The sequence below is a fragment of the Protopterus annectens genome, chromosome 14.part0 (genome assembly GCF_019279795.1).
Source record: "Protopterus annectens isolate FY-2018-M chromosome 14.part0, PAN1.0, whole genome shotgun sequence".
NCBI lineage: Eukaryota > Metazoa > Chordata > Ceratodontiformes > Protopteridae > Protopterus > Protopterus annectens.
In genome coordinates this window covers 497,339,981-497,359,859 of record NC_056748.1, presented here as the reverse complement: position 1 = coordinate 497,359,859, position 19,879 = coordinate 497,339,981, and the positions used below count along the sequence as shown (strand labels likewise).

The window sequence follows — 19,879 nt, the reverse complement described above, 5'->3', positions numbered from 1 at the left end:
CATTTTGGGGTGTATTGCACTATAGCGGGGATCGGAAAAGGTCCCTTTCTCCACTGTAGTGCGATCTTGGAGTTGGTATATTAAAGTAGGGGTGGCGGGCACAGCCCCCCACATGGGGGGGTGCAAGGAGGCTTGCTCCCCTGCTGTACACTTCATTACATTTTTATTAGACATTTATGTTCGAAAATCAGTGAAATCTGCTTTTCGATTTGATGATTTTCGAACATTGGAAACTGTTGCGGTTTTGTTTTTCGTGGTTACGATTCGCTCATATGAGCAATCGCACGAGTGTGTTTCACCTTTGTAAAGGTAAACCGTTACAAATATACACACACTGTGGCAGTCTAAAACTCAATTATACTTGGGTGTCAGTGGACACTATAAAGCTATGAAGCAGTGCATCACTATGTTACATTGAAGAACAGTTTATTACCTTTACAAACTCACATTGGTGGGAAGAAGCTTTGCCCCTTTTGTGTGCATGCTATGAATACCTACCACTTGATCCCTTCCTGTAATCTTTTGTCACATGCTCACTAATATAAACCCTGGTGACTAGCAGGACCAGCCAGCAAGTCCTGGTACAAAACAGTAAAGCTTACAAAATATATACATTCCTTTTTTCTCTTCTTACATTCGAAACAAAGATGTAGGCAAAACAGAAGTTTACTTCATAGGAAATCTAAAACACGTTTTTTCTACCTAGGAAAATATATGGGGTACAGCATGGTTCGACTTCACACACTCCTATAATCAAGGCAGTTGAAATGCTTGTGCAATTTGGCAGTCTACAAAAGGTATTACAATTCCACCAATACTTGTGGCAAAAGTGGCAAAGAAAGATACTGTAAACCAAGTCATTATTACTTTGTAATAGTGTCCACTGTAACGCAAAACTATAATGCATTTTAAAACTCTATCATTGATATCCAATATGATGCAGAAACTATGGCCTAAAAGGAGTTCCAAAGGTGACTCAAGCTTCTCCTTTGATGAGTACATTTAATTTCAGTTAAATCTTGCGCTGTGTACGGAATATGGTCACAGCCATGCAGTGAGGAAAAATCTGACAAAACAAACAGTACAGGTCTGTCAGAATGGAGCATGATCTGAACAGCAGCTTATTTTTAACATAAGGCAGATTAAAATTGTAAAGTTACACATTTGGATCTTGTTCATTGTTCCAGATGGTGTTTAGTTTTGTTTTGGTAAAGATACATCCATGTTTTTGAATGTAAACCACAGTGGCTGTAAGCTTTATTCGGCTTTCTGGCATCTCTCACATTGAAAATGAAAGCTTGGTATCTTGCAGTTTCATTACTTCACCTCAAGGGGCAAAAAACAAGGCCACTATCCTGTTCAGGTTCAAAGTGTAACAGTCTGTACTTAGGTAGCAATTGTTCCATATGATGAAAACACTACAAAATGAGAAACAGAGAAAACAGGTGTTAATTATATTTATGTGATCTTTACAAAAGTATCTCTTTTAAGTAGCTACTGTTAAACCCTCCTGCCTTCCTGCTGCGTACTCATTATCCTTCCTAATTTCTGATTATCCAAGCTTATCATGCTGTTCTTTTTTTTTTTCAATAATCGTTTTTATTGTTTTGCAAAACCATTATACATTTCACACACTATTTACATTATGTACAATATTGCTTCCAATGTTTTAGTTCCATTTTGAATTTCCCTATTATACATTAAGAATAAATATCATTTTAACCAAGTACAGGAAAATAAAATCACAAAAAATTAAACATAAAAGCATCTACTATAGACAATTATAAACCAACTCAAGCCAATAATTTGTATTATTTCTACATTTTCTATCTAATCCAAGAATGTGTTGGTACACATACAGAATGTCCTGACGGAAAGTGGATAGGAACACGCCAAAATAATATTAAAGATTTGTTCCCAAATTTTTATGCTGTTTATACTTTTCTTATTATTTCTAATTAACAATTTGTGCGCTAATATATGCTTAATCGCTAACAGCCTGAAATTTTGCCACGACACCTGTGCTGGGTTCAACCAATTTGTGGCTATATATAATTTCATTAGTAAACTAATATTCATAATTACAATCTTTTTTGTTTTGTCCAAATTCTCCGGTGGAATATGTAAAATCAGAAATTCCCAGGAGAGTGTTGAGTTTTGGTAACCCATTTTTTGTAGTTGTAACTTTAATGAATTCCATAATTTATAAATGCACTTGCAACTCCAGAACATGTGTAACAGGTCTGCTGTCTGATCTACACACTGTGGACATTTAGGTGACTTTTTTGATACAAAGGGGACCACTGAAACAAAATCAGGGTACGTTGTTCAAAGAAACACAAATGTCACTCTGCCAAAGCATATTGCTTTACACTTTTACATGGGATGTTATAAGTAACACACACACTGGGTGTCCTTGTTGCAATATTTCTCACATAGTCCCTTTAATGGGAGCTTAGCTGTTTTACTAGTTCTAGCACAAAACAACTTTTTCCCTAACACAGGAAGGCATCCTACTCTAAGGAGGATAATTTTAATAGTAGGAGGACTGTACCACTAAGGACCTTCTTCCACAACGTCTGCACACAAAAATGAAAAAGTCTTAGTAACTGGTTACTCCATTGTTAGACACGCAGATTTTACTCTCACCAAGCTGTCTTTCTGAAACCAGATCTGGGACATTAAGAGGACACTAAAATCTTTCACACCAGACAAATATGACTAGGTAGTGATCCATGTGGGTGTGAATTATTTAGGTGTTCAATCTAGAGGACTATATGGACAGACAGGCAGACATAATATGTCTATCTTGCGATACTTGTGTTGAATGCAGGTAAGACTCTGGTTCTGAGTGGAGTTCTACAATTACCTAGAATAATACTTATTTTTTTCTTTGAATCTGGGTAAGTGGCTAAATAACTGATGTCATTGTGGGGGGGACTGGTTTGTGTCAGCATGGGACAAGATTAGTGACAGGCCTACTTGCTTTGTAAAGGATAGCCTACACCCTTTCAAGTCATGGCTTCCTTTGCTGCACTCCTCTGGACATCTCACAAGTTGGCTGATCTCATGTTTGTCTTGCAATTTGATCACATTCATATCTGTGTAGTAACAAAGATGCGGTTTAATTGAAAAAACAGCATCTCTTTTATACCAGAATTAACACCTATCACATTGTCAAACCCATGGGCAGCTGCAGGGAAGTACCAGTATTTGTCAAAGACCTTACTACCTCCAGAAAGATTCCCTGTGACCCACATCAGAACTTACTGAAGTCTATATCATAATCATCCTGCATCTCCCACGATGACCATGAAAAGTTTCTGTGCTAGCTGAATCACCTATAAATTGCAATACTTACATGATTGGGGGGGGGGGTTAAATTATCCTGCTATTAACTGGAAGGTATACAGCAATAATGGTAAGCATACCAAATGGTTCCTTGAGCAAACAAACCAAAACTTCCTGGAACATACAAGTCAACTTATCTACCAGATGTCCAACAACTCTGGATCTTGTCCTAACAAACAAGGACCTTCTGCACCTCATCTACTGTATCTACATCCTGGTTAAAGCCAGTAACAAAAAAAGTGGTCTTCACTGTCAAAACTACAAACACCACCCCAGCAAACTCTAAGAAGACCAAAGAAAATGGGAAATTTATAAATAAAATATTATGGTGGTCTACCCACATAAACTCTATAATAAAAAGGGAATCCATAACTGTGACTACTACAGAGGCAACAAACTCCTGTCACACTACATGAAAGTTCTGGAAAGGGTGATTGTTAAATGAATATGTAGAATAGTAGAAAGTAGGATGGGAGATGAGCAACTTGGATTCATATCAGCATGCAGCATAAACAACACAATGTTTGCAGTGAGACAGTCAGCTAAGGAGAAAGTAGAGATGAGGAAAGAATCCAACCGACCATTCCTAGACTAGGAGAAAAATCATATGACAAGATCCCAAGAAAGTTGATTTGGGTGGTCCTGTGGTGGTTTGAAGTTCCAGAAACACTGGCAGAATTAATGCAGGCTACGTACAAGATATTAATGTCTTAAGTATGAACAATGTTTGGTCTCACAGAGGGGTTCCTAGTGAGAGAGGGCATGCATCAGGTTTCATATCTCTGAGCCCACTGCTGTTCATGCTGGTGATGGACTATATTAGCAAACAGGTTAGAGTTGCAGATTAACAAAGATCATATATGCAGACCATGTGACATTGCAGGCAGATTCTGGGCAAGAACTTCAGCAACATAATAGGTGAATAGAATACAAAACTGAAAGCACATGGGATGAAACCAAGTACAAGTAAGACAGTTGTAATAACAGCAAATATGGGAATCAGAAGAAGCTGAGAACTGAGATTAGAAGGGAAAATAGTGGAACAGGTTAACAATTTCAAGTATCTGGAAGGGGTGGTTGAAGAGAAAGGAAGTCTGAATGAGGAGGTCAAAGCTATAACTAGAGGGCTGCAGTCAACTGGTACAGTGTGCCAGGGGTAGCATATGTAAGAAGAATGACAAGCAAGATGAAAAGTAAGGCGTACAAAACAAAGTGACCAGTACTACTATATGGTACAGAAACCTGGGCAATAAAAGCAGAACAGTTGAAGAAGCTACAGGAGATGGAAATTAAGTGCCTGAGACAAGAGGTGGGATCCACACTGTGGAACAGATGAAGAAATAAGGACATCAGATATGAAACCAAAATAGGTACAGTTGCAAAGAAGGTCAAAGAGAACAGATTATAGTGGTTCAGGCATGGCACATATGCAGTAAAGCAGAAGACAATATGGTGAAGTTGATTTGGGATAGACAGGAAAATGGCAAGAGGAAACAACAGCATTTAACAAATGGATGATTTGTGTAAGAAGCGACATGCAACTGTCAGGTATGACTGTTGAGGAAGGTAGGACAGTGGCACTGTATGGAAAGAGATGGCTGCAGTTGATGTGACACCCTGACCCCATATAGAAAATGGGAAAAAGGTGGTTGGTTATGTAAAAAAAAGGACTTCCAAGATGGCTACTAACTGTCCAACAGGAAGAAAAATGCTTATTGCATTTCTGGTTGCATAAGTTAAAACTCTCTGTCAACAACTTTCACAAGATGATCTTAAAAACATAGGACACATTTGTTTTGGAAAAATTAAATGAACATCTAAGAACCTTTTCTGGCCTAGTTCTGTTCAGGTACAATCTGAGCTGCTTGTGAACATCCACACAAAGTGACAAATGGTACGGGAAGACTGGCAGATTAAGGGACTGGTTCTAGTTCATTTCAGTAGCTATATCCTGGCATAAAAATCAAAGTTGTATTAGCTCACAAGGATACACTACCTTAATGAATGACCAAGTTATATTAATAAATGCATAAGGCTTGTAACTCAAGATTTTTTTTTGAAGAGATGGCTACTAGAAAGTTTCTCAAGACAAACTTTATGTTGTCTTTGGCAACTGGATCAAATGGAGGACAAGTTATATTTTTAAAACAAATTATACAATCCAAGGATGGATAAGGTTCTTTACAACAGGACAGAAAACCTTACAAACCTTTAAGAATATCAAGGATTAAGTGTAAACAGCTTTATGAAACTCACAAATGGCTGGTGATTGCCAACTGCGATGACCTGAGGTATTTGTCAGCTATGCCAGGAAAGTAGGGCAGTGGATGTGTGACATATCCCAGCACAGCTAGTTGGAATTTTATAAATAATTATATGTCATGTGTATATCAAACTGATTTATACAGATGCTTGTGTTGAAAAATGTATTTGTAAAGCTGCTTGTGTTAAAAATGTACCAAAAGTGTGCCCTGCTGGACAGAGGAAGAAATGTACATGTATTATCGAAAATGTTGAAATGTATACATTGTAACAGAGGATACTGGAAGAAAAGAGGTTAATCTCAATCCAACTGACTTTGGAAAATAGTAAGAAATTAAAGTACTTAAATTTAGGCCATAAGAATTGTATCTTACAGTTCTCAATGCAACCAGAGACAAAAAGTCTGTACTAGGAAGCTTTCTGCATTGTCACTGAGGTGACCTAACTGCTACTCTGGAAGGGTGGGCATTTGAAATTGTTTTATGACTTCCAGGAGCTGCATCAGATCTTAGTAAGACTCTGTGTGCGTATTGTTGACGCATATGTAATACATCCTGACATCATCTAGCAAAGGGGGGAAGCATGGGAACCAGAAGTCAGATGACCAGATGTATGTGATGTGATTCACTCTGTAATCCATCACTAAAAATGATGTTTTAATACTAGGTAAGACTAAAGTCTCAGGGCACTCTGTTTTAGGAACCAAAGAAGGACCACTCACCTACTTCATCTTGCCTTACTCTAATAAGTAACCAGGGAATAATAATTTGTTAGATCAGTCAGGAAAATATAGTGAGATTCGTTATATATATTTTTTCTGTAACAGTGTGAATCTCTCCATGTGTGTTATTTTTAGTATTTCCTGTGATTGAAACTCTGTTGTTTATCGTAAATACATATTTAGTATTTTCATGTTCTTTTATTATTTATTACTAAATATATTTAAACTTTTCATTGTGGCTGGTCCTTTAGAAATATTTTAACCTTTGTCAGTACTTACATCGATTGGTGTCACTGTGACGACTCTCGGAAGCCTTAATGCATTGGCCAAACACTATCATTTGTATTAATATTAATTTTACTCAGTATAATTGGATTCCCTTATTTGTAAGGGCCTTAGAATAGCTGTATTTGTGGTATCTGATGGAAGTGTAAAGTACAGTTTTGTACCTACCATAAATGTAGATGTTCGAAGATCCACATTGCTGCAGTCCTTACACTTGGGTAGTCCGCTGTCCTCGGTCGGCCCGAATATCAAAGTATTAGGCTGACGTCGGTCAAGGCGATTAAGACTGACATCAGGACGTCAGGGTACAAATGCGCATGACCGACGTCATATCCTCAGTCTTTTCTTGCCCCAGATGTCAGAAGACCCTAAAAAGAAAGGTCAAAACCAAAAGACAGCAAAAAACAACCAACCACCCTTGCACTAATCATAAGTACAATATATACAATATCCACAATATTCACAACCCAAACCACACAACCGCCTCTAACTACAGAGGGGAAGGAGGGAGGGTAAATTGGACTGCAGCAATGTGGATCTTCGAACATCTACATTTATGGTAGGTACAAAACTGTACTATGTTCTTCATCTCACATTGCTGCAGTCCTTACACTTGGGTAGAATCCCAAAGCAGAGGTAAGGGAGGATGGCAAAACTATAAAGCAGTAGGAGCTGCCAAAATGCCCTGTAAAATTGCAGTGGCAAAACCAGCCCTAGATTTAGAGTAAAGTGGAAGGTGGTAATGCTTAGAGAAAGTATGCACTGAACTCCAAGTAGCTGCCTCCAAAATATCTTTAGTTGCCACCCCCCTTAAAAAGCTGTAGAAGTGGCAGTAGCCCTAGTGGAATGAGGCCTAATCCCAGCTGGAATCTCCTTACCATGATGGGAATAACAGAAAGCAATACAAAACCCAATCCACTTAGAAATAGTTTGTTTTGACAGAGGCTTGCCCTGAGAACCCAAAGCAAATGAAACAAATAACTGCTGAGACTGCCTGAACCCTTTAGTTCTGCTCAAATAATATCTCAACTGCCTGTGTATATCCAAAGTGTGCAAAATCTTTTCCCCTTTATTTTGGGGGTTTGCATAAAAAGTAGGCAAATGAATAGTTTGGTTTAAAGCCACACTAGAAACCACTTTAGGCATAAAGGAAGGATTAGTACGTAAAGATACCCTATCCTTATGGAAAATTAAGAAAGGCTCAACCGCCATAAGGGCCTGTAATTCAGAAACCCTTCTCGCAGAGGTAATGGCCAACAAAAAAGCAGTCTTCCATGATAAATATTTCAACTCAGCAGTAGCTGCAGGCTCAAAAGGTTGTAGAGTGAGTTTCTCCAACACAAAATTGAGATCCCAAGCAGGAGTAGGAGCTCTCGTGGGGTCTTATATTCTTTGCCCCTCTAAGGAATTGCTTAAACAAAGGATGAGAAAACAATGGTGGGTCACAGTCATAGTGAGCAGAAATTGCTGCAGCATGAACCTTAATAGAAGAGAAGGACAAACCTTTGTCCAGTAAACTCAGCAAGATATTGAAGAGCCACACTTAAATTAGGCTTAGAAACATCAAATTCCTTTGCTGCACTCCAAAACAAAAATCTCTTCCATTTATCTGCGTACACTTTCCTTGTACTAGGCCTTCTGGCCTCCAAAATAACATTCAAAACTTGCTGTGGAAGCTGAGACCCTCCAGGGTTTAAAACAGAATATGCCAGGCTGTTAGGTGAAGAGAGTGAAGTTTGACATTGAGTAAATGACTGTTCTCCTGAGACAGCAGGTGTGGAATCGAAGGCAAAGGCCATGGAGGCTCCGCACCAGACTTCTCAGTAATGGGTACCAGTGCTGTCGAGGCCAATCTGGAGCTATTAAAATCATCTTTGGCTTGTCCTGTCTGACCTTTAGAAGTACCTTTGGGAGGAGAGGCAGAGGTGGAAAGGCATACACATGAAGATTGCTCCAATTGAAAGAAAGAGCATCCACTTTCCAAGCTGTGGGATGAAACCTTTTGTGCAAAACTTTGGCAGCTGGTAGTTTAGTGGAGAAGCGAACAGATCTATGTCTGGAGTTCCCCATGACACTGTCAATTTCTGAAATACATGAGGATCCAATTTCCACTCGTGGGGATCCATAATTCGTCTGCTCAACACATCTGCTAAGGAGTTCTGTGCTCCCGGCAGAAACCTTGCCTGAAGATTTAGCTGTAAACTGAGAGCAGTCTCCCACAAAATCATTGCTTGTCTGCATAGAGGATAAGAATGTGTTCCCCATTGCTTGTTGATGTACCACATGACAGTTGTGTTGTCTGTTAGAACCAACACCTGCCCTGGAAGAAGCAAATCCTTGAAAGCTATTAATGCAAATTGGACTGCTAACATCTCCTTCAAGTTGATATGTAGATGTTGTAGTCTGGCAGGCCACATGTCTTGTATCCACTTTCCATTTAGATGAGCTCCCCAAGCTTTGTCTGAGGCATCTGTCGTTAGAATCTGACTCGCCTCTGGCCGGGTCACAGAGAGTCCCTTGTTTAGGTGACATTCCTGAGCCCACCACAAAAATTCCTTTTGAATGCAAGGTATTATCTGAATGACAGTGTCCATATCTTGGCAGTGCTGTGTCCATACATTTTGAGATACCATTGTAGCTTCCTCATATGCAGTTTGGCATTGGGAAGCACCAGAATACAAGATGCCATGAACCCCAAGGCTTGAAGGACTGTCTTTGCAGTCAGCCTGGACTGATGAGACAATTGATGGAAGTAAAGGGAAAGATTCTTTTGTTTGTCCGGGGTCAAAAAGGCCATCTGGGATGCTGTATTCAGTCTCACACCCAGAAAGCACATGTCCTGAGAGGGTACTAGACTGGACTTTATTTCGTTCACAGAATACTCCAGGCATCTTAGCACTGCTATCACATATTGCAAATGATGAAGAAGTTCGTCCTTTCCTTGGGCCAGAATCAGGCAATCATCCAAATAAGGATAGATCTGTATTCCTTTTAGCCTGAAGAAAGCTATCACTGGAGCCAGAACCTTCGTGAACACTCTGGGCGCAGTAGAAAAGCCAAAGGGCAATGCAGAGAACTGATAATGAGAAGTCCCAGCTCGAAAACGCAGATACTTCCTTCAACTTAGCCTGATAGGAACATGAAGGTAAGCCTCCTTGAGATCCAGAGTCACCATCCAGTGATCTTTGCCCAGCAGAGGTAAAAGCTGTTGTAACGTCAACATTTTGAACTTGGGAATGTCCAGATAAGTGTTGAGGATAGATAAATCCAAAATTGGTCTCCACATGTTCCCCTTCTTTGGTACTAGGAACAGGCGAGAATAAAATCCTAGGCCCACTTCTGGCAGAGGGACCGGCTGTATGGCCCCTATTTGAAGCAGCAGAGAAATTTGTTTGTGAGCCTCTATTCTTTCTTTGCTGAGGAGGAACGTCTGGCATGCCTTTGAAAGGAGGCAAGGTATGGAAATAAAACTTGTAACCTTGGTGTATGATATCCAATACCCATCTGTCCTGGGTAATTAAACTCCAATTTTCTTTGAAGAGTGCCAACCTTCCTCCCAAAGGCGCTGCCAGACAAGAAGGCTCTGGCAGCTGAAAAGGTAGGTCATTGGGCCTGTTTACGAAAGGACTGGCCCCTGCCCTCACCCGAAGACTGTGCAGGTGAACTCCCTGTTCTAGGTCTGAAAGAGCCCTGAGCTCTGCCCCTACCACGTCTAGATCTTCCCCTAGACTGTGAATCATAAGAAGGGTACGTCCACCCCTTAAGCAGGCCAATTCCTACTAAACTTCGGAGGCTGAACTTGCAAAAAATCTTTAACAGCCTGCATAGACTTAGCCTTGTCTTCCATTTTCTTTAAGACTGCCTCCACAGGTGAACCAAACAACACATCAGACTGTAAAGGAGCATCTAAAATCATTGTCTTAACATGGTCAGATAAATTCTGATCCCTCAGCCAGGCGTGCCTGCGAAGAACCGACCCAGTGGCAGCCACCCTAGACGAGGCCTGTACAGCATCAAAACCACATTGTAAAGAATGCTTACCCACCTGTTCAGAAACATGTACCAAATCTTGTAATTCTTTACACTCAATGCCTTCCGCCAGAGCATCTACCTTAGACTTCAATTGAGAAAGAAGATAGTTTTGATATTTCAACATGTGAAACTGGCAATTCAAAGCCCTCATAGCTAAGGTGGAAGAAGTATAGACTTTCTTTCCCCATCTATCCAAAGCTCTGGCCTCTTTATCTGGAGGAACCGGATTTTTTACAACAGAGGCCTTGACGCCCTTCGGTCCCTGACTAACAGTTTCTGGGTCCGCCCTAGGACTCTTATAAAGATATTTATGAGCTTCAGGCACCCTGTAATACCTGTCCGGTTTAACAGGAGCAGGAGGCAAAGAATCAGGATTAAGTGAAGCCTCTGCAAACACATCTTCTACAACATCCAGAACAGGTGGTATAGCCAAAGGCCTATGCTGGGGTAAAAGCAAAATTCCTAAGCCTTTTCCTGGAATCAGAGAAGTCCTGACCTTCCCACTTAAAATGTTCCCTCATGGAATGAAGAGTCTCTGAAAAGAAAAATCCTCTGGAGGAGAAGCAGAAGGAGTAGAATCATCCACATCAGAATCAGAATAAGGAGAATACTCCTGCAATTCTTCAGCCGAAGACTCTGAAACATCCGAAGCCTGCTCAAAACTCCCCAACTCTGGTTCCACCCTAGGCCTCTTATCAGGAGGGGGCAAAGAACCTCTAATCAAAGTAATTAAATCTTCTGCCATTTTAAGCATGTGCTTCTTGGGCACAGATCCTGATGAACAAGGAGTGACACCAACAGAAGCTAAACCTGGCCTGCCTCTGGGAGAAGCCTTGGAAACAGAAGGAGAGGGCCTAACCACCCTAGGAAGGGAGGGGAGTACAGTAACCTGAGAAGCCCCTTCAGCCTGACCTGCCTCCTGAGAGGCCACATCCTGCAATATCAAAGTCTCCCCCTGGGACTCCAGAGAAGCCTCCGGCGGAACCACCGGTTCCACTGACGCCTCTAAAGAACCGGCGTCCGGTACGGACGACTCTTCTTGCCTGGGTTTAGCTGCTTTGTCTTTGCGCTTCTTCGAAGAAGCGGGCGTCGGAGCATCCGACGGCATATTATAATTGCACCGCTTCCCGAAGACCAACCTGGCACAATCTAACCTTCGCTTAATAGTGCGCTTATTGAACCTAGCACAAAAGCGACACCCAACAACGTCGTGCTCAGGCCCCAAACAAGGAATACACAAAGTATGATAATCTCTATGCGGTATCTGTTTCCCACAAGAAATACAGTTATTCACTTTTTCTGACATCCGGTAAACCACTGAGGCAAGAAAAACTAAAATATTCCCCAACGGGTACTTAGCCAACTTTGACTCGGTCTGAAACTCCGAATTCGAAAAATTTCAGAATGCCGAACGGCACTTGCAACGCTGCTTCTGCATCGGACCATGCGGCAAAAAAGACTGAGGATATGACGTCGGTCATGCGCATTTGTACCCTGACGTCCTGATGTCAGTCTTAAGCGCCTTGACCGACGTCAGCCTAATACTTTGATATTCGGGCCGACCGAGGACAGCGGACTACCCAAGTGTAAGGACTGCAGCAATGTGAGATGAAGAACATCTACCTTTTAGTCTGGGCAGAAGGCGGCATAGCTTGTAAATCTGTGCCAGCCTTTCCCAGGTGTGTATGTGTGTGTGTGTGTGTGTGTGTGTGTGTGTGTGTGTGTGCACGTGCGTGTGTATGCGTGTATGAGTGTGTGTGTGTGTGTGTGTGTGTGTATCAAAATCAAATTTCAAAGTGTTTGTGTGTCAGCTACTTTGGAGCAGGGACACAAAGCACTGGTTCCAGAGAGGGTGCCGGAGGGCTTGAATTGGACACTCAGCTGAGGACTCAACCCTCCACATGTGCCAGTGAGGCATCTGACTGGGGACCTGGAGGAATACAGAGAAACCCAGACCCTAGACGGAGTGTGTTCCCTGTGTGCTCTTAAGGGAAATTGTGTTTTATGCAGAGAGCTGCATCTGGAAATACTGGGTGTACCCACTTTTGTTCCAAATGAACATCCCTTTCCAATGCCATTGGTGAGGATTCAGGCTCCTTGATTACTGCTCCAGAGTGGGGATGCCACACCAACAATCTGTACCAAGTAATCTAGTACATCTTGTACAGCAGCTGTACATGGATCGAAACCTGTAGCAGTAGTCACAATGGAGAAACATATCCATGTACTTTTGCACATGCTTCTGATATTTGACCTCTATACAGAAGTTAGGATCTGAACAACCTTGTTTAGGAAAAAAGGCCCTTGGCCATCACTAGAAGTAGATGCAAACAGATGAAGGATGTGAAAGTCCAGGTGAGGTTTGCCAGAATGGCAAGCCAAAACATCACATCAGACAAGCAAAGTGGTTACTACTCTAGCCTGAAGATTCATAGATTCCAATGTTACCAGAAGATGAGGTCATAGAAGAGGAAACCAAATTTGCTGAGGCCAATATGAGGTTATGAGAGAATGACCTTGGACTTGAATAAGCTCACTTTCTCCATGAACTTTGAGATCAGGAATGGTGTGAAAATCAGGAGTTCCAGGGGCCTTTTCTATAAAAGTGCATCTCCTGGACATTGTCCCAGGGAAAAACTAAGGGAAAGGAAACTGCTGGACTTGGTGTTGGCTCCTGATGCAAGCAGGTCACTACAAAGCTTTCACCAGTAATGGAAGACTTTCCACTCTACAGATTGACTTAGAGCATTCATATGGTATCAATAGTAATCAACTGAGCCTGGCTAAGAAATTCTTTCTTTTGGGATACGGATGGCTATCAGAAATAGACTAGAAGACTTAATTGTTTCCATATCCATATGGCTTCCTTGCAGAGGGGGAAGCAGTGGGCTCCTCCATGTTCAGGTACCAAACCAGAGACACACTCTCAATGTCTATACTGCACCTTAGAGAATGGAGTCCTGAAATGCGTGCTGAAGGAGGATTCCTCCCACATTTCCAGAACATAATGACATACAGACTGCCCTGTGTGATTACTCACCTTGGACCATTTGACCTTTACAACCTCCCCCTCCAACGTTATGGTAGAGGCATTTATGATGGTAGTCACAACCAGGGTGGAAGCTACAAAGGCTTTGCCCAGAGACAGGTCTGCTGTGTGCATCCACCAACTCAAGAGCATGTTGCAAGTTTTGGCTATCTTTACTGTTAGAGACATGGGATAAATCATTTGGAGTCTATCATGAAAGAAAGTCAAAACAGAGAATCACAAATAGTCAAAAAAAAAAAAAAAAAAAAAGAGACTGAATCACAAAATACTGAAACACCATTAAGCACAAATGACAAAATATGAACATTTCTATCTCACTAAAGAAAGGTCTATCATTAAACTCCAGTTTCAAAACCAAGAACAATTGCTGTCCTGGTAGTGGTACTGGCTAGGGAAAGGGTCTTTAATAACGATGTATAGAATTAGGGTTAGGTTAGCATACATGAATAAGGACAGGGGTGGTCTTTAATGCATTATCCCCACAAAAGACACTGGGCTTTGCAACAGTGTTATTATTTATAAAGTTGATATGCCAGCCTCTGTCTTGTATAAATCAGTATTATCTTGCTCCCAAGACACAGACCAGCTTCAATAAATTCCAAACATCCAGGCCCCCTCTTATGCATTTCTTCATTTCTCATTCACCCAGCCATGTTATCTTTTCTTCTCCAGACAGTTACAGCAGCATTGGATATACGCCAACACCCACTTTCTCACTTAACTATTCGGATGTATACATACTCTTTTGTAGAAATACTTTTTCAAAATGTCCTATATGATACATTAACTGCATTGTTTTTTTAAACTCCAGCTTTTGCAGAGTGAAAACTTCGTATCTGGTCTCAGTCTTTGACAAACTCACTGATGGATCTAACTGCACCCTCAGCTGACAGATGCTGAAATATCACACTCTGTCCCTGTGACACAAAGCACATTAAGCCTTGGCACAAGCTTTGGCAGGGCAATTTCAGAATGCCGTATGTGGATTAAATAGCAGTTATGAAATCTGTGGTCCAACTAGACTGCTTTCAATACCCAATATAATTCTACAATTGACTGCAAAGGACAGAAATGAAAACCATCTAAAAGGAACATTATCAGTTATAAATTAGTGAAACCGAATTCCCTGAAACACCAAAATGAACACAGCAATAATCACTGCCCCCTTGCAATACCCCATGTGGATAATTTCATCCCTCACATCCTCTTACTTTAAATATACGAACACTACAATTTCACAACCACAGGAAAAGGAGAAACACCTTACAAGGCTGAACAGACTCTAAATGCAAGAGCTGCAATACTGCAGTTCACTTATTACAACAGCAAATACGGGGAAGAACAGTGATAAGGAAACATGATTAAGGAGTTAGTACCTGAGCAGCCCAGTTCTACACATCTTAACTGGTATGCAGTTTACTGGACTAGAGACCAAGCACTATCCTTTGTCTGTTACCATTGGCCATTCTCTGTATATCTGTATTTGTCAGCATTTATCACACTGAATACCAAGTTACTGGTTAATATATTTGCTATTCTTTATTTTATACCACTCATGAACTTGGATTTATTTACTGTACATACTATGATGGCATTTTGTCAGTCTCCATATGTCAAGTGATCCTCTGCTAACTTACTACTGACCACCTCTGCTATCTTCAGACTCATAGTGCCTCCTGACTGCCTGTTTAGCAGCTAGTTAGCACTCTTCTACTTTATACTGAAATACTTTACTACAGCACTGTACTACCTCTCCATGATGTCCTTAGGTTCACAGGTACTTATTAAACTACTGATCTGTCAAAATCTTTAGCAGCCTTGCTATGTGTTTCCACAAAGTTTCTAGACCTTATTAGTTTAGTGCCAAGGCCTCTGCATTTTGCAGAAGTCTTGTATAACCTGCATTGAGATAACGCTATAGTATTGTGCGAGAACCCTTGGCATAGTAAGCATGAATAATGATTGACCTGGAGCAGGTATTTTTATGTTCACCCTACCCATAAGGGACACAGGTGCCAAACCAGGGGTGAACTAGTTTCCTAACCATGCAACTAGGCTGCGCTTGAATAAAGTATCAGGCATACTTAACTTCACATGGAGTGGAAGGCGCTTCCAGAGAAGTGGCATTCTCTCGGAGATGTAGCTATCCCTCAAGCACGTTCTGTCTGTATTGTAATAGAGATTGAGGTCTCTAGAGTAGATGTTTCTGCCACAATTCAACTTATGTATATGGAGATCTACAAGGATGGGGTTTATAGAGGCTCTGTATGCAAGATAAAGATCTACTCTCAGCAGCCTGTAGGACACCTTGAAGATGGGCAGGGCTTTGAGGTGGCCAGAGTAGCTTTTGTGATTTAGACCCTTGATTTTTAATGCTTTGTTTGTTCAAGTTGAGTCAGGTGGTTGGGCAAGTACATGCTGAATGGTTTGTTATATTAAATCACTGGCCTAATGACTGCTGTGTACAGTGGAATTATCACCTCCCTAGATTTGGATGCTATACTCTTGCTAACAAGTTGTGCTATAAAGAACTTCCTAACAATATTCAGCGACTGGTGGTCGAACAATAGATCATTATCTACTTGCTTTTCCAGGTCCTTCACTACGAGGTTAATTTTCATGGAAGTATCGTGCATGGGACATCTTGCTTGCTGAAGGATACAATTATGCATTTTTGGCATTAACTTTTAGGCCATGGTTTTGACACCAGTCATTTGTTTGTGATGGGCCTTCAGGAAGGAGTTCAGTTTCTTCAGAAGAGTTTATGATGGCTTCAAGTTTACAGTCATCAGCAAACTTTGTCAGCCATAAGCATTCAACAACATTCAAAACAGATGCTAAAAAGGAGGGTCCTAACCCGGACCGAGCTCTAGTGTCCTCCACTAGTGACAGGTCTCTTGGTGAAGGTAGATCCACCCACCCTAATTTCTTGGGTTCTACTTGTAAGCTAGTTTGTTATCCAATGAGTTACACGGGGATTTATATTTAGTTGGATGAGTTTATTAACTATGCCTGAATGGGGGATAGTGTTGCATACGATTGCAATGTCCAAATATGCGGTATGCAGAATTTTTTCTCTCGTCTATTACTTCAGTGACCTTCTCAAAGAAGTTAACCAGGCTGACTAGATGGTTCTGCATTTGACAAAACTGAAATGGCTTGAGTCAATGTTTTGTAGATTACCTATGTGCTTCTTTATTAATTTCATAATGATCCTTTCCATAGCCTTACTGATGAGCCTGGTCAGCCTAACAGAGCTAAAGTTGTCCAAATCCATTGACACCCCAAATCTGTGAAAGAGGGAGGATTGTTGCAGGCTTGCATTTTCCACTGCAGGGAGTTTGAAGGGGCATGCTTCAGGCTGACCCAATACACCTCCTGGTATATTATCTTGTCCCAAAGAAGCAGTGTTCTGGCCTTGCATATGGCATTTAGGACTTGTTCCTAGGACAACTGAGGGGGGAGGTGTGGACACTGATAAAGAGATCTGGGTAAGAGGAAGGGGAAGAGGGGGGTGAAGTGAAGACTAAATTTGTCCACTTATAGATTGGCCATATCTTCAGGTTTAGAGTATGTGATATTGTTTACTATTAGCTTCAGTGCAGTTTTGAACATTATTTCTTGAGGTTTTGACAATTAAAAAAAATCTTCATGATTGTCTTTTGCCTGGGTTATTACTTTTACCTCATATCTAGCTTTGATTGAGTAAATGAGCTTAATCAGGTTTTAAGTTTTCAGGTAGCCTTAGCATCAACATTGTTGGCAATTGCAGAATCAGATTTGTTTTTACATGCAATTAGATTTATCATTTTATTGTAGACCCTATTAATATTAGGGTGCCATCACTGGGGTTTACTTTTAAACATGGAGTTGCATTTATTTTGGAGGGGGCAATACAGTTATTTACATGTTCATAGAATTTGGCTGTGAAGTATTCCATATCTGTAGTGAGGTCCTCATAGTGGAATGAAAAGTTGAATTTTGCCAGGTCATCACTCAGCTTTAATAAATTTGCTTTTGCATAATCTCTGAATAACAAGTTAATGAAGAATACTTTATGCTTCAGTCTTACAGTGAATATGACTGATTTATAGTCTGATTTGACTAGGGAGGGTGTTACATCTGGAGGGGAATAGAACTGCCCCATTCTGGTATGAACCAAGTCAGAGATTCTGTTGTTCCTTGTTGGACTACAGACTAAATGGTCCAGTGAATGTGTATTTCTGAACTCCAGAAATCTCTGGGGCATATATGTTTGTGTATGTACAAGTTTCCCTGGTAATGGCGGGGTAGCTGAAGTCCCCTAAAAGAATGATGTGTAGAAGAATACTTAGAGCTTCCATATTAGATAGGTAGAAGTCATGAGCCAAGGGGGTCCTACAGTTGGATACAATGTGGTATGGGGTTTTGTTGATGGTACACTGGACATGGATAAGTTCTAGGCTGTTACACTAATTAATGAGTCTTGAGATGTTGTTTTGTGTTATGAACAGAGTGGCACTATCACCTTTAATGCCTTCGTCTAGTGCAGTGTGTCTGAATGAATAAGAAGCATTGAAACTGACGGGGTGCACTCAATATTTTTGAACCAGGTCTCTGATGATGATGTGTATATAACGATTCATTTTAGGGTAAGGAGTACTTTTATGCAGTGTTGTTTTCTGTTTAGTCTCCTATCATTGAGCAGTAATGTTTTCATGTTTTCCAAATTTTGTTTTGCTACATTGGTAGCTTTTGTAGTCTGACTTTGCATAAAAACAGCACTATGGGGGTGGGTAAGGTTTTTGCCAATAAATCAAAGCCCTGGGGCAACAGGTGCATGCCATCCCTGACAAAGAAGTTAGCACTGTCTACCACTGTACCCCCTTTAAACAACAACAGAAGCCAAGCTATTTGTTAAATTCAATCATTTTTTGTTCATATTGCAGCATCATTTTAGGTGAAAGTAAAATGCTGCTCACGACTAGGTTCATACTGCCTCATACACATACTCAGAGTTCCATCACGTCTCTCTTCATGTAGTCTAGAGAGGTTTACATCAGGTTGTTTGCTCCCACATGTACTATGACTGAGTCATGTATATCCTTGTGGTGCAAGGATACAAGTGCCTGTGTCATGTCCTACACCTGATACCTGCTTGAAAGGCCCACTCATATTAACCGCACACAATATAAATATTTCCTGTAATAAATTTATCAGCTTATTTTTTCCAAAATTCTGACTTACACATATAAAAGACCTGGCCTTTTTAAGCAGATTATGATTTTCATATTACATATTTGACCACAAAGAATAAAAAAAAAATCTCTCCTTTTGGCTCTAATTAATGTAATGCAGTCAAAAGCTACTAGATCTCCTCTTAGGTGAGATTTACCTTCCAAATTAAAAACATGACATCATAATCTGTCCACAATGAGCAAGGCTTATGTACTAAAAGTGCACAAAAATAATATGAGCCGGAGCAATTCAAGAGACAAAAGCGAAGAAGGAGTTTCTGTGCTGTGGCAGTAGAAGGATGGGAAAGAGCAGTTGCTATACTCATAAGGCATGGCACAAATCTTGACAGACCAATAGACAAAATAGGCAGATATTCAGTATTACAAGAAGAAACAAAGCAGACTATATGGACAACGGCTCAATATCAGTAAAAATCCAAATGTCAAAATAAAACAAAATATTGAGCCGTACAGCACAGGACACAAATTTTATTAATATGGAGAGTAAGCGCTTTTGCGATATTACACCGCTTCTTCAGATACAGAAATGCCTAACATACTCATATGTAAGCTACTGCAACCCATCAAGTCAGCAGCTTACTCCAATTAACATTTTTAAAGAGACATATATACACCTTCTACCAGACTGTCATAGCACTCATACAAAAGTACTAAAAAATATTCAAACATAAAATTTAAAAAAATTATAAAATATAAATATCAACAATAAGTTTTAATGGGTAATTTGCGTGTAGTAAACAAGGCTTCAGTCACATCATCATTAATACCAGGCGCTCTATATGCTTTGAAATGAATAATCCATTTCTGTTCTGCTGACTCAGTTTTATTTTTAAGGTCACCACCCCTGATGCTCTCTAATAAAATCTCTAAAACGAAAAATTTAAATGCATGTCACGGACCCTGAGCCATCACATGTTTTGCTAGAGCATTACTCTCTTTGGA

General features: G+C 40.5%; 1 protein-coding gene across 1 annotated transcript in view; it reads right to left on the bottom strand.

The window, feature by feature from the left end:
- Positions 1-412: 412 nt before the first annotated feature.
- The window catches only part of LOC122788688, a 728,859-nt gene continuing 709,392 nt past the window's right edge, over positions 413-19,879 (bottom strand). Inside the window, exon 9 of the mRNA XM_044055582.1 lies at positions 413-1,418. Within this exon, the coding sequence (XP_043911517.1) occupies positions 1,387-1,418 (32 nt within the window). The 3' untranslated portion in view covers positions 413-1,386. The remainder of the gene's footprint in view (positions 1,419-19,879) is intronic.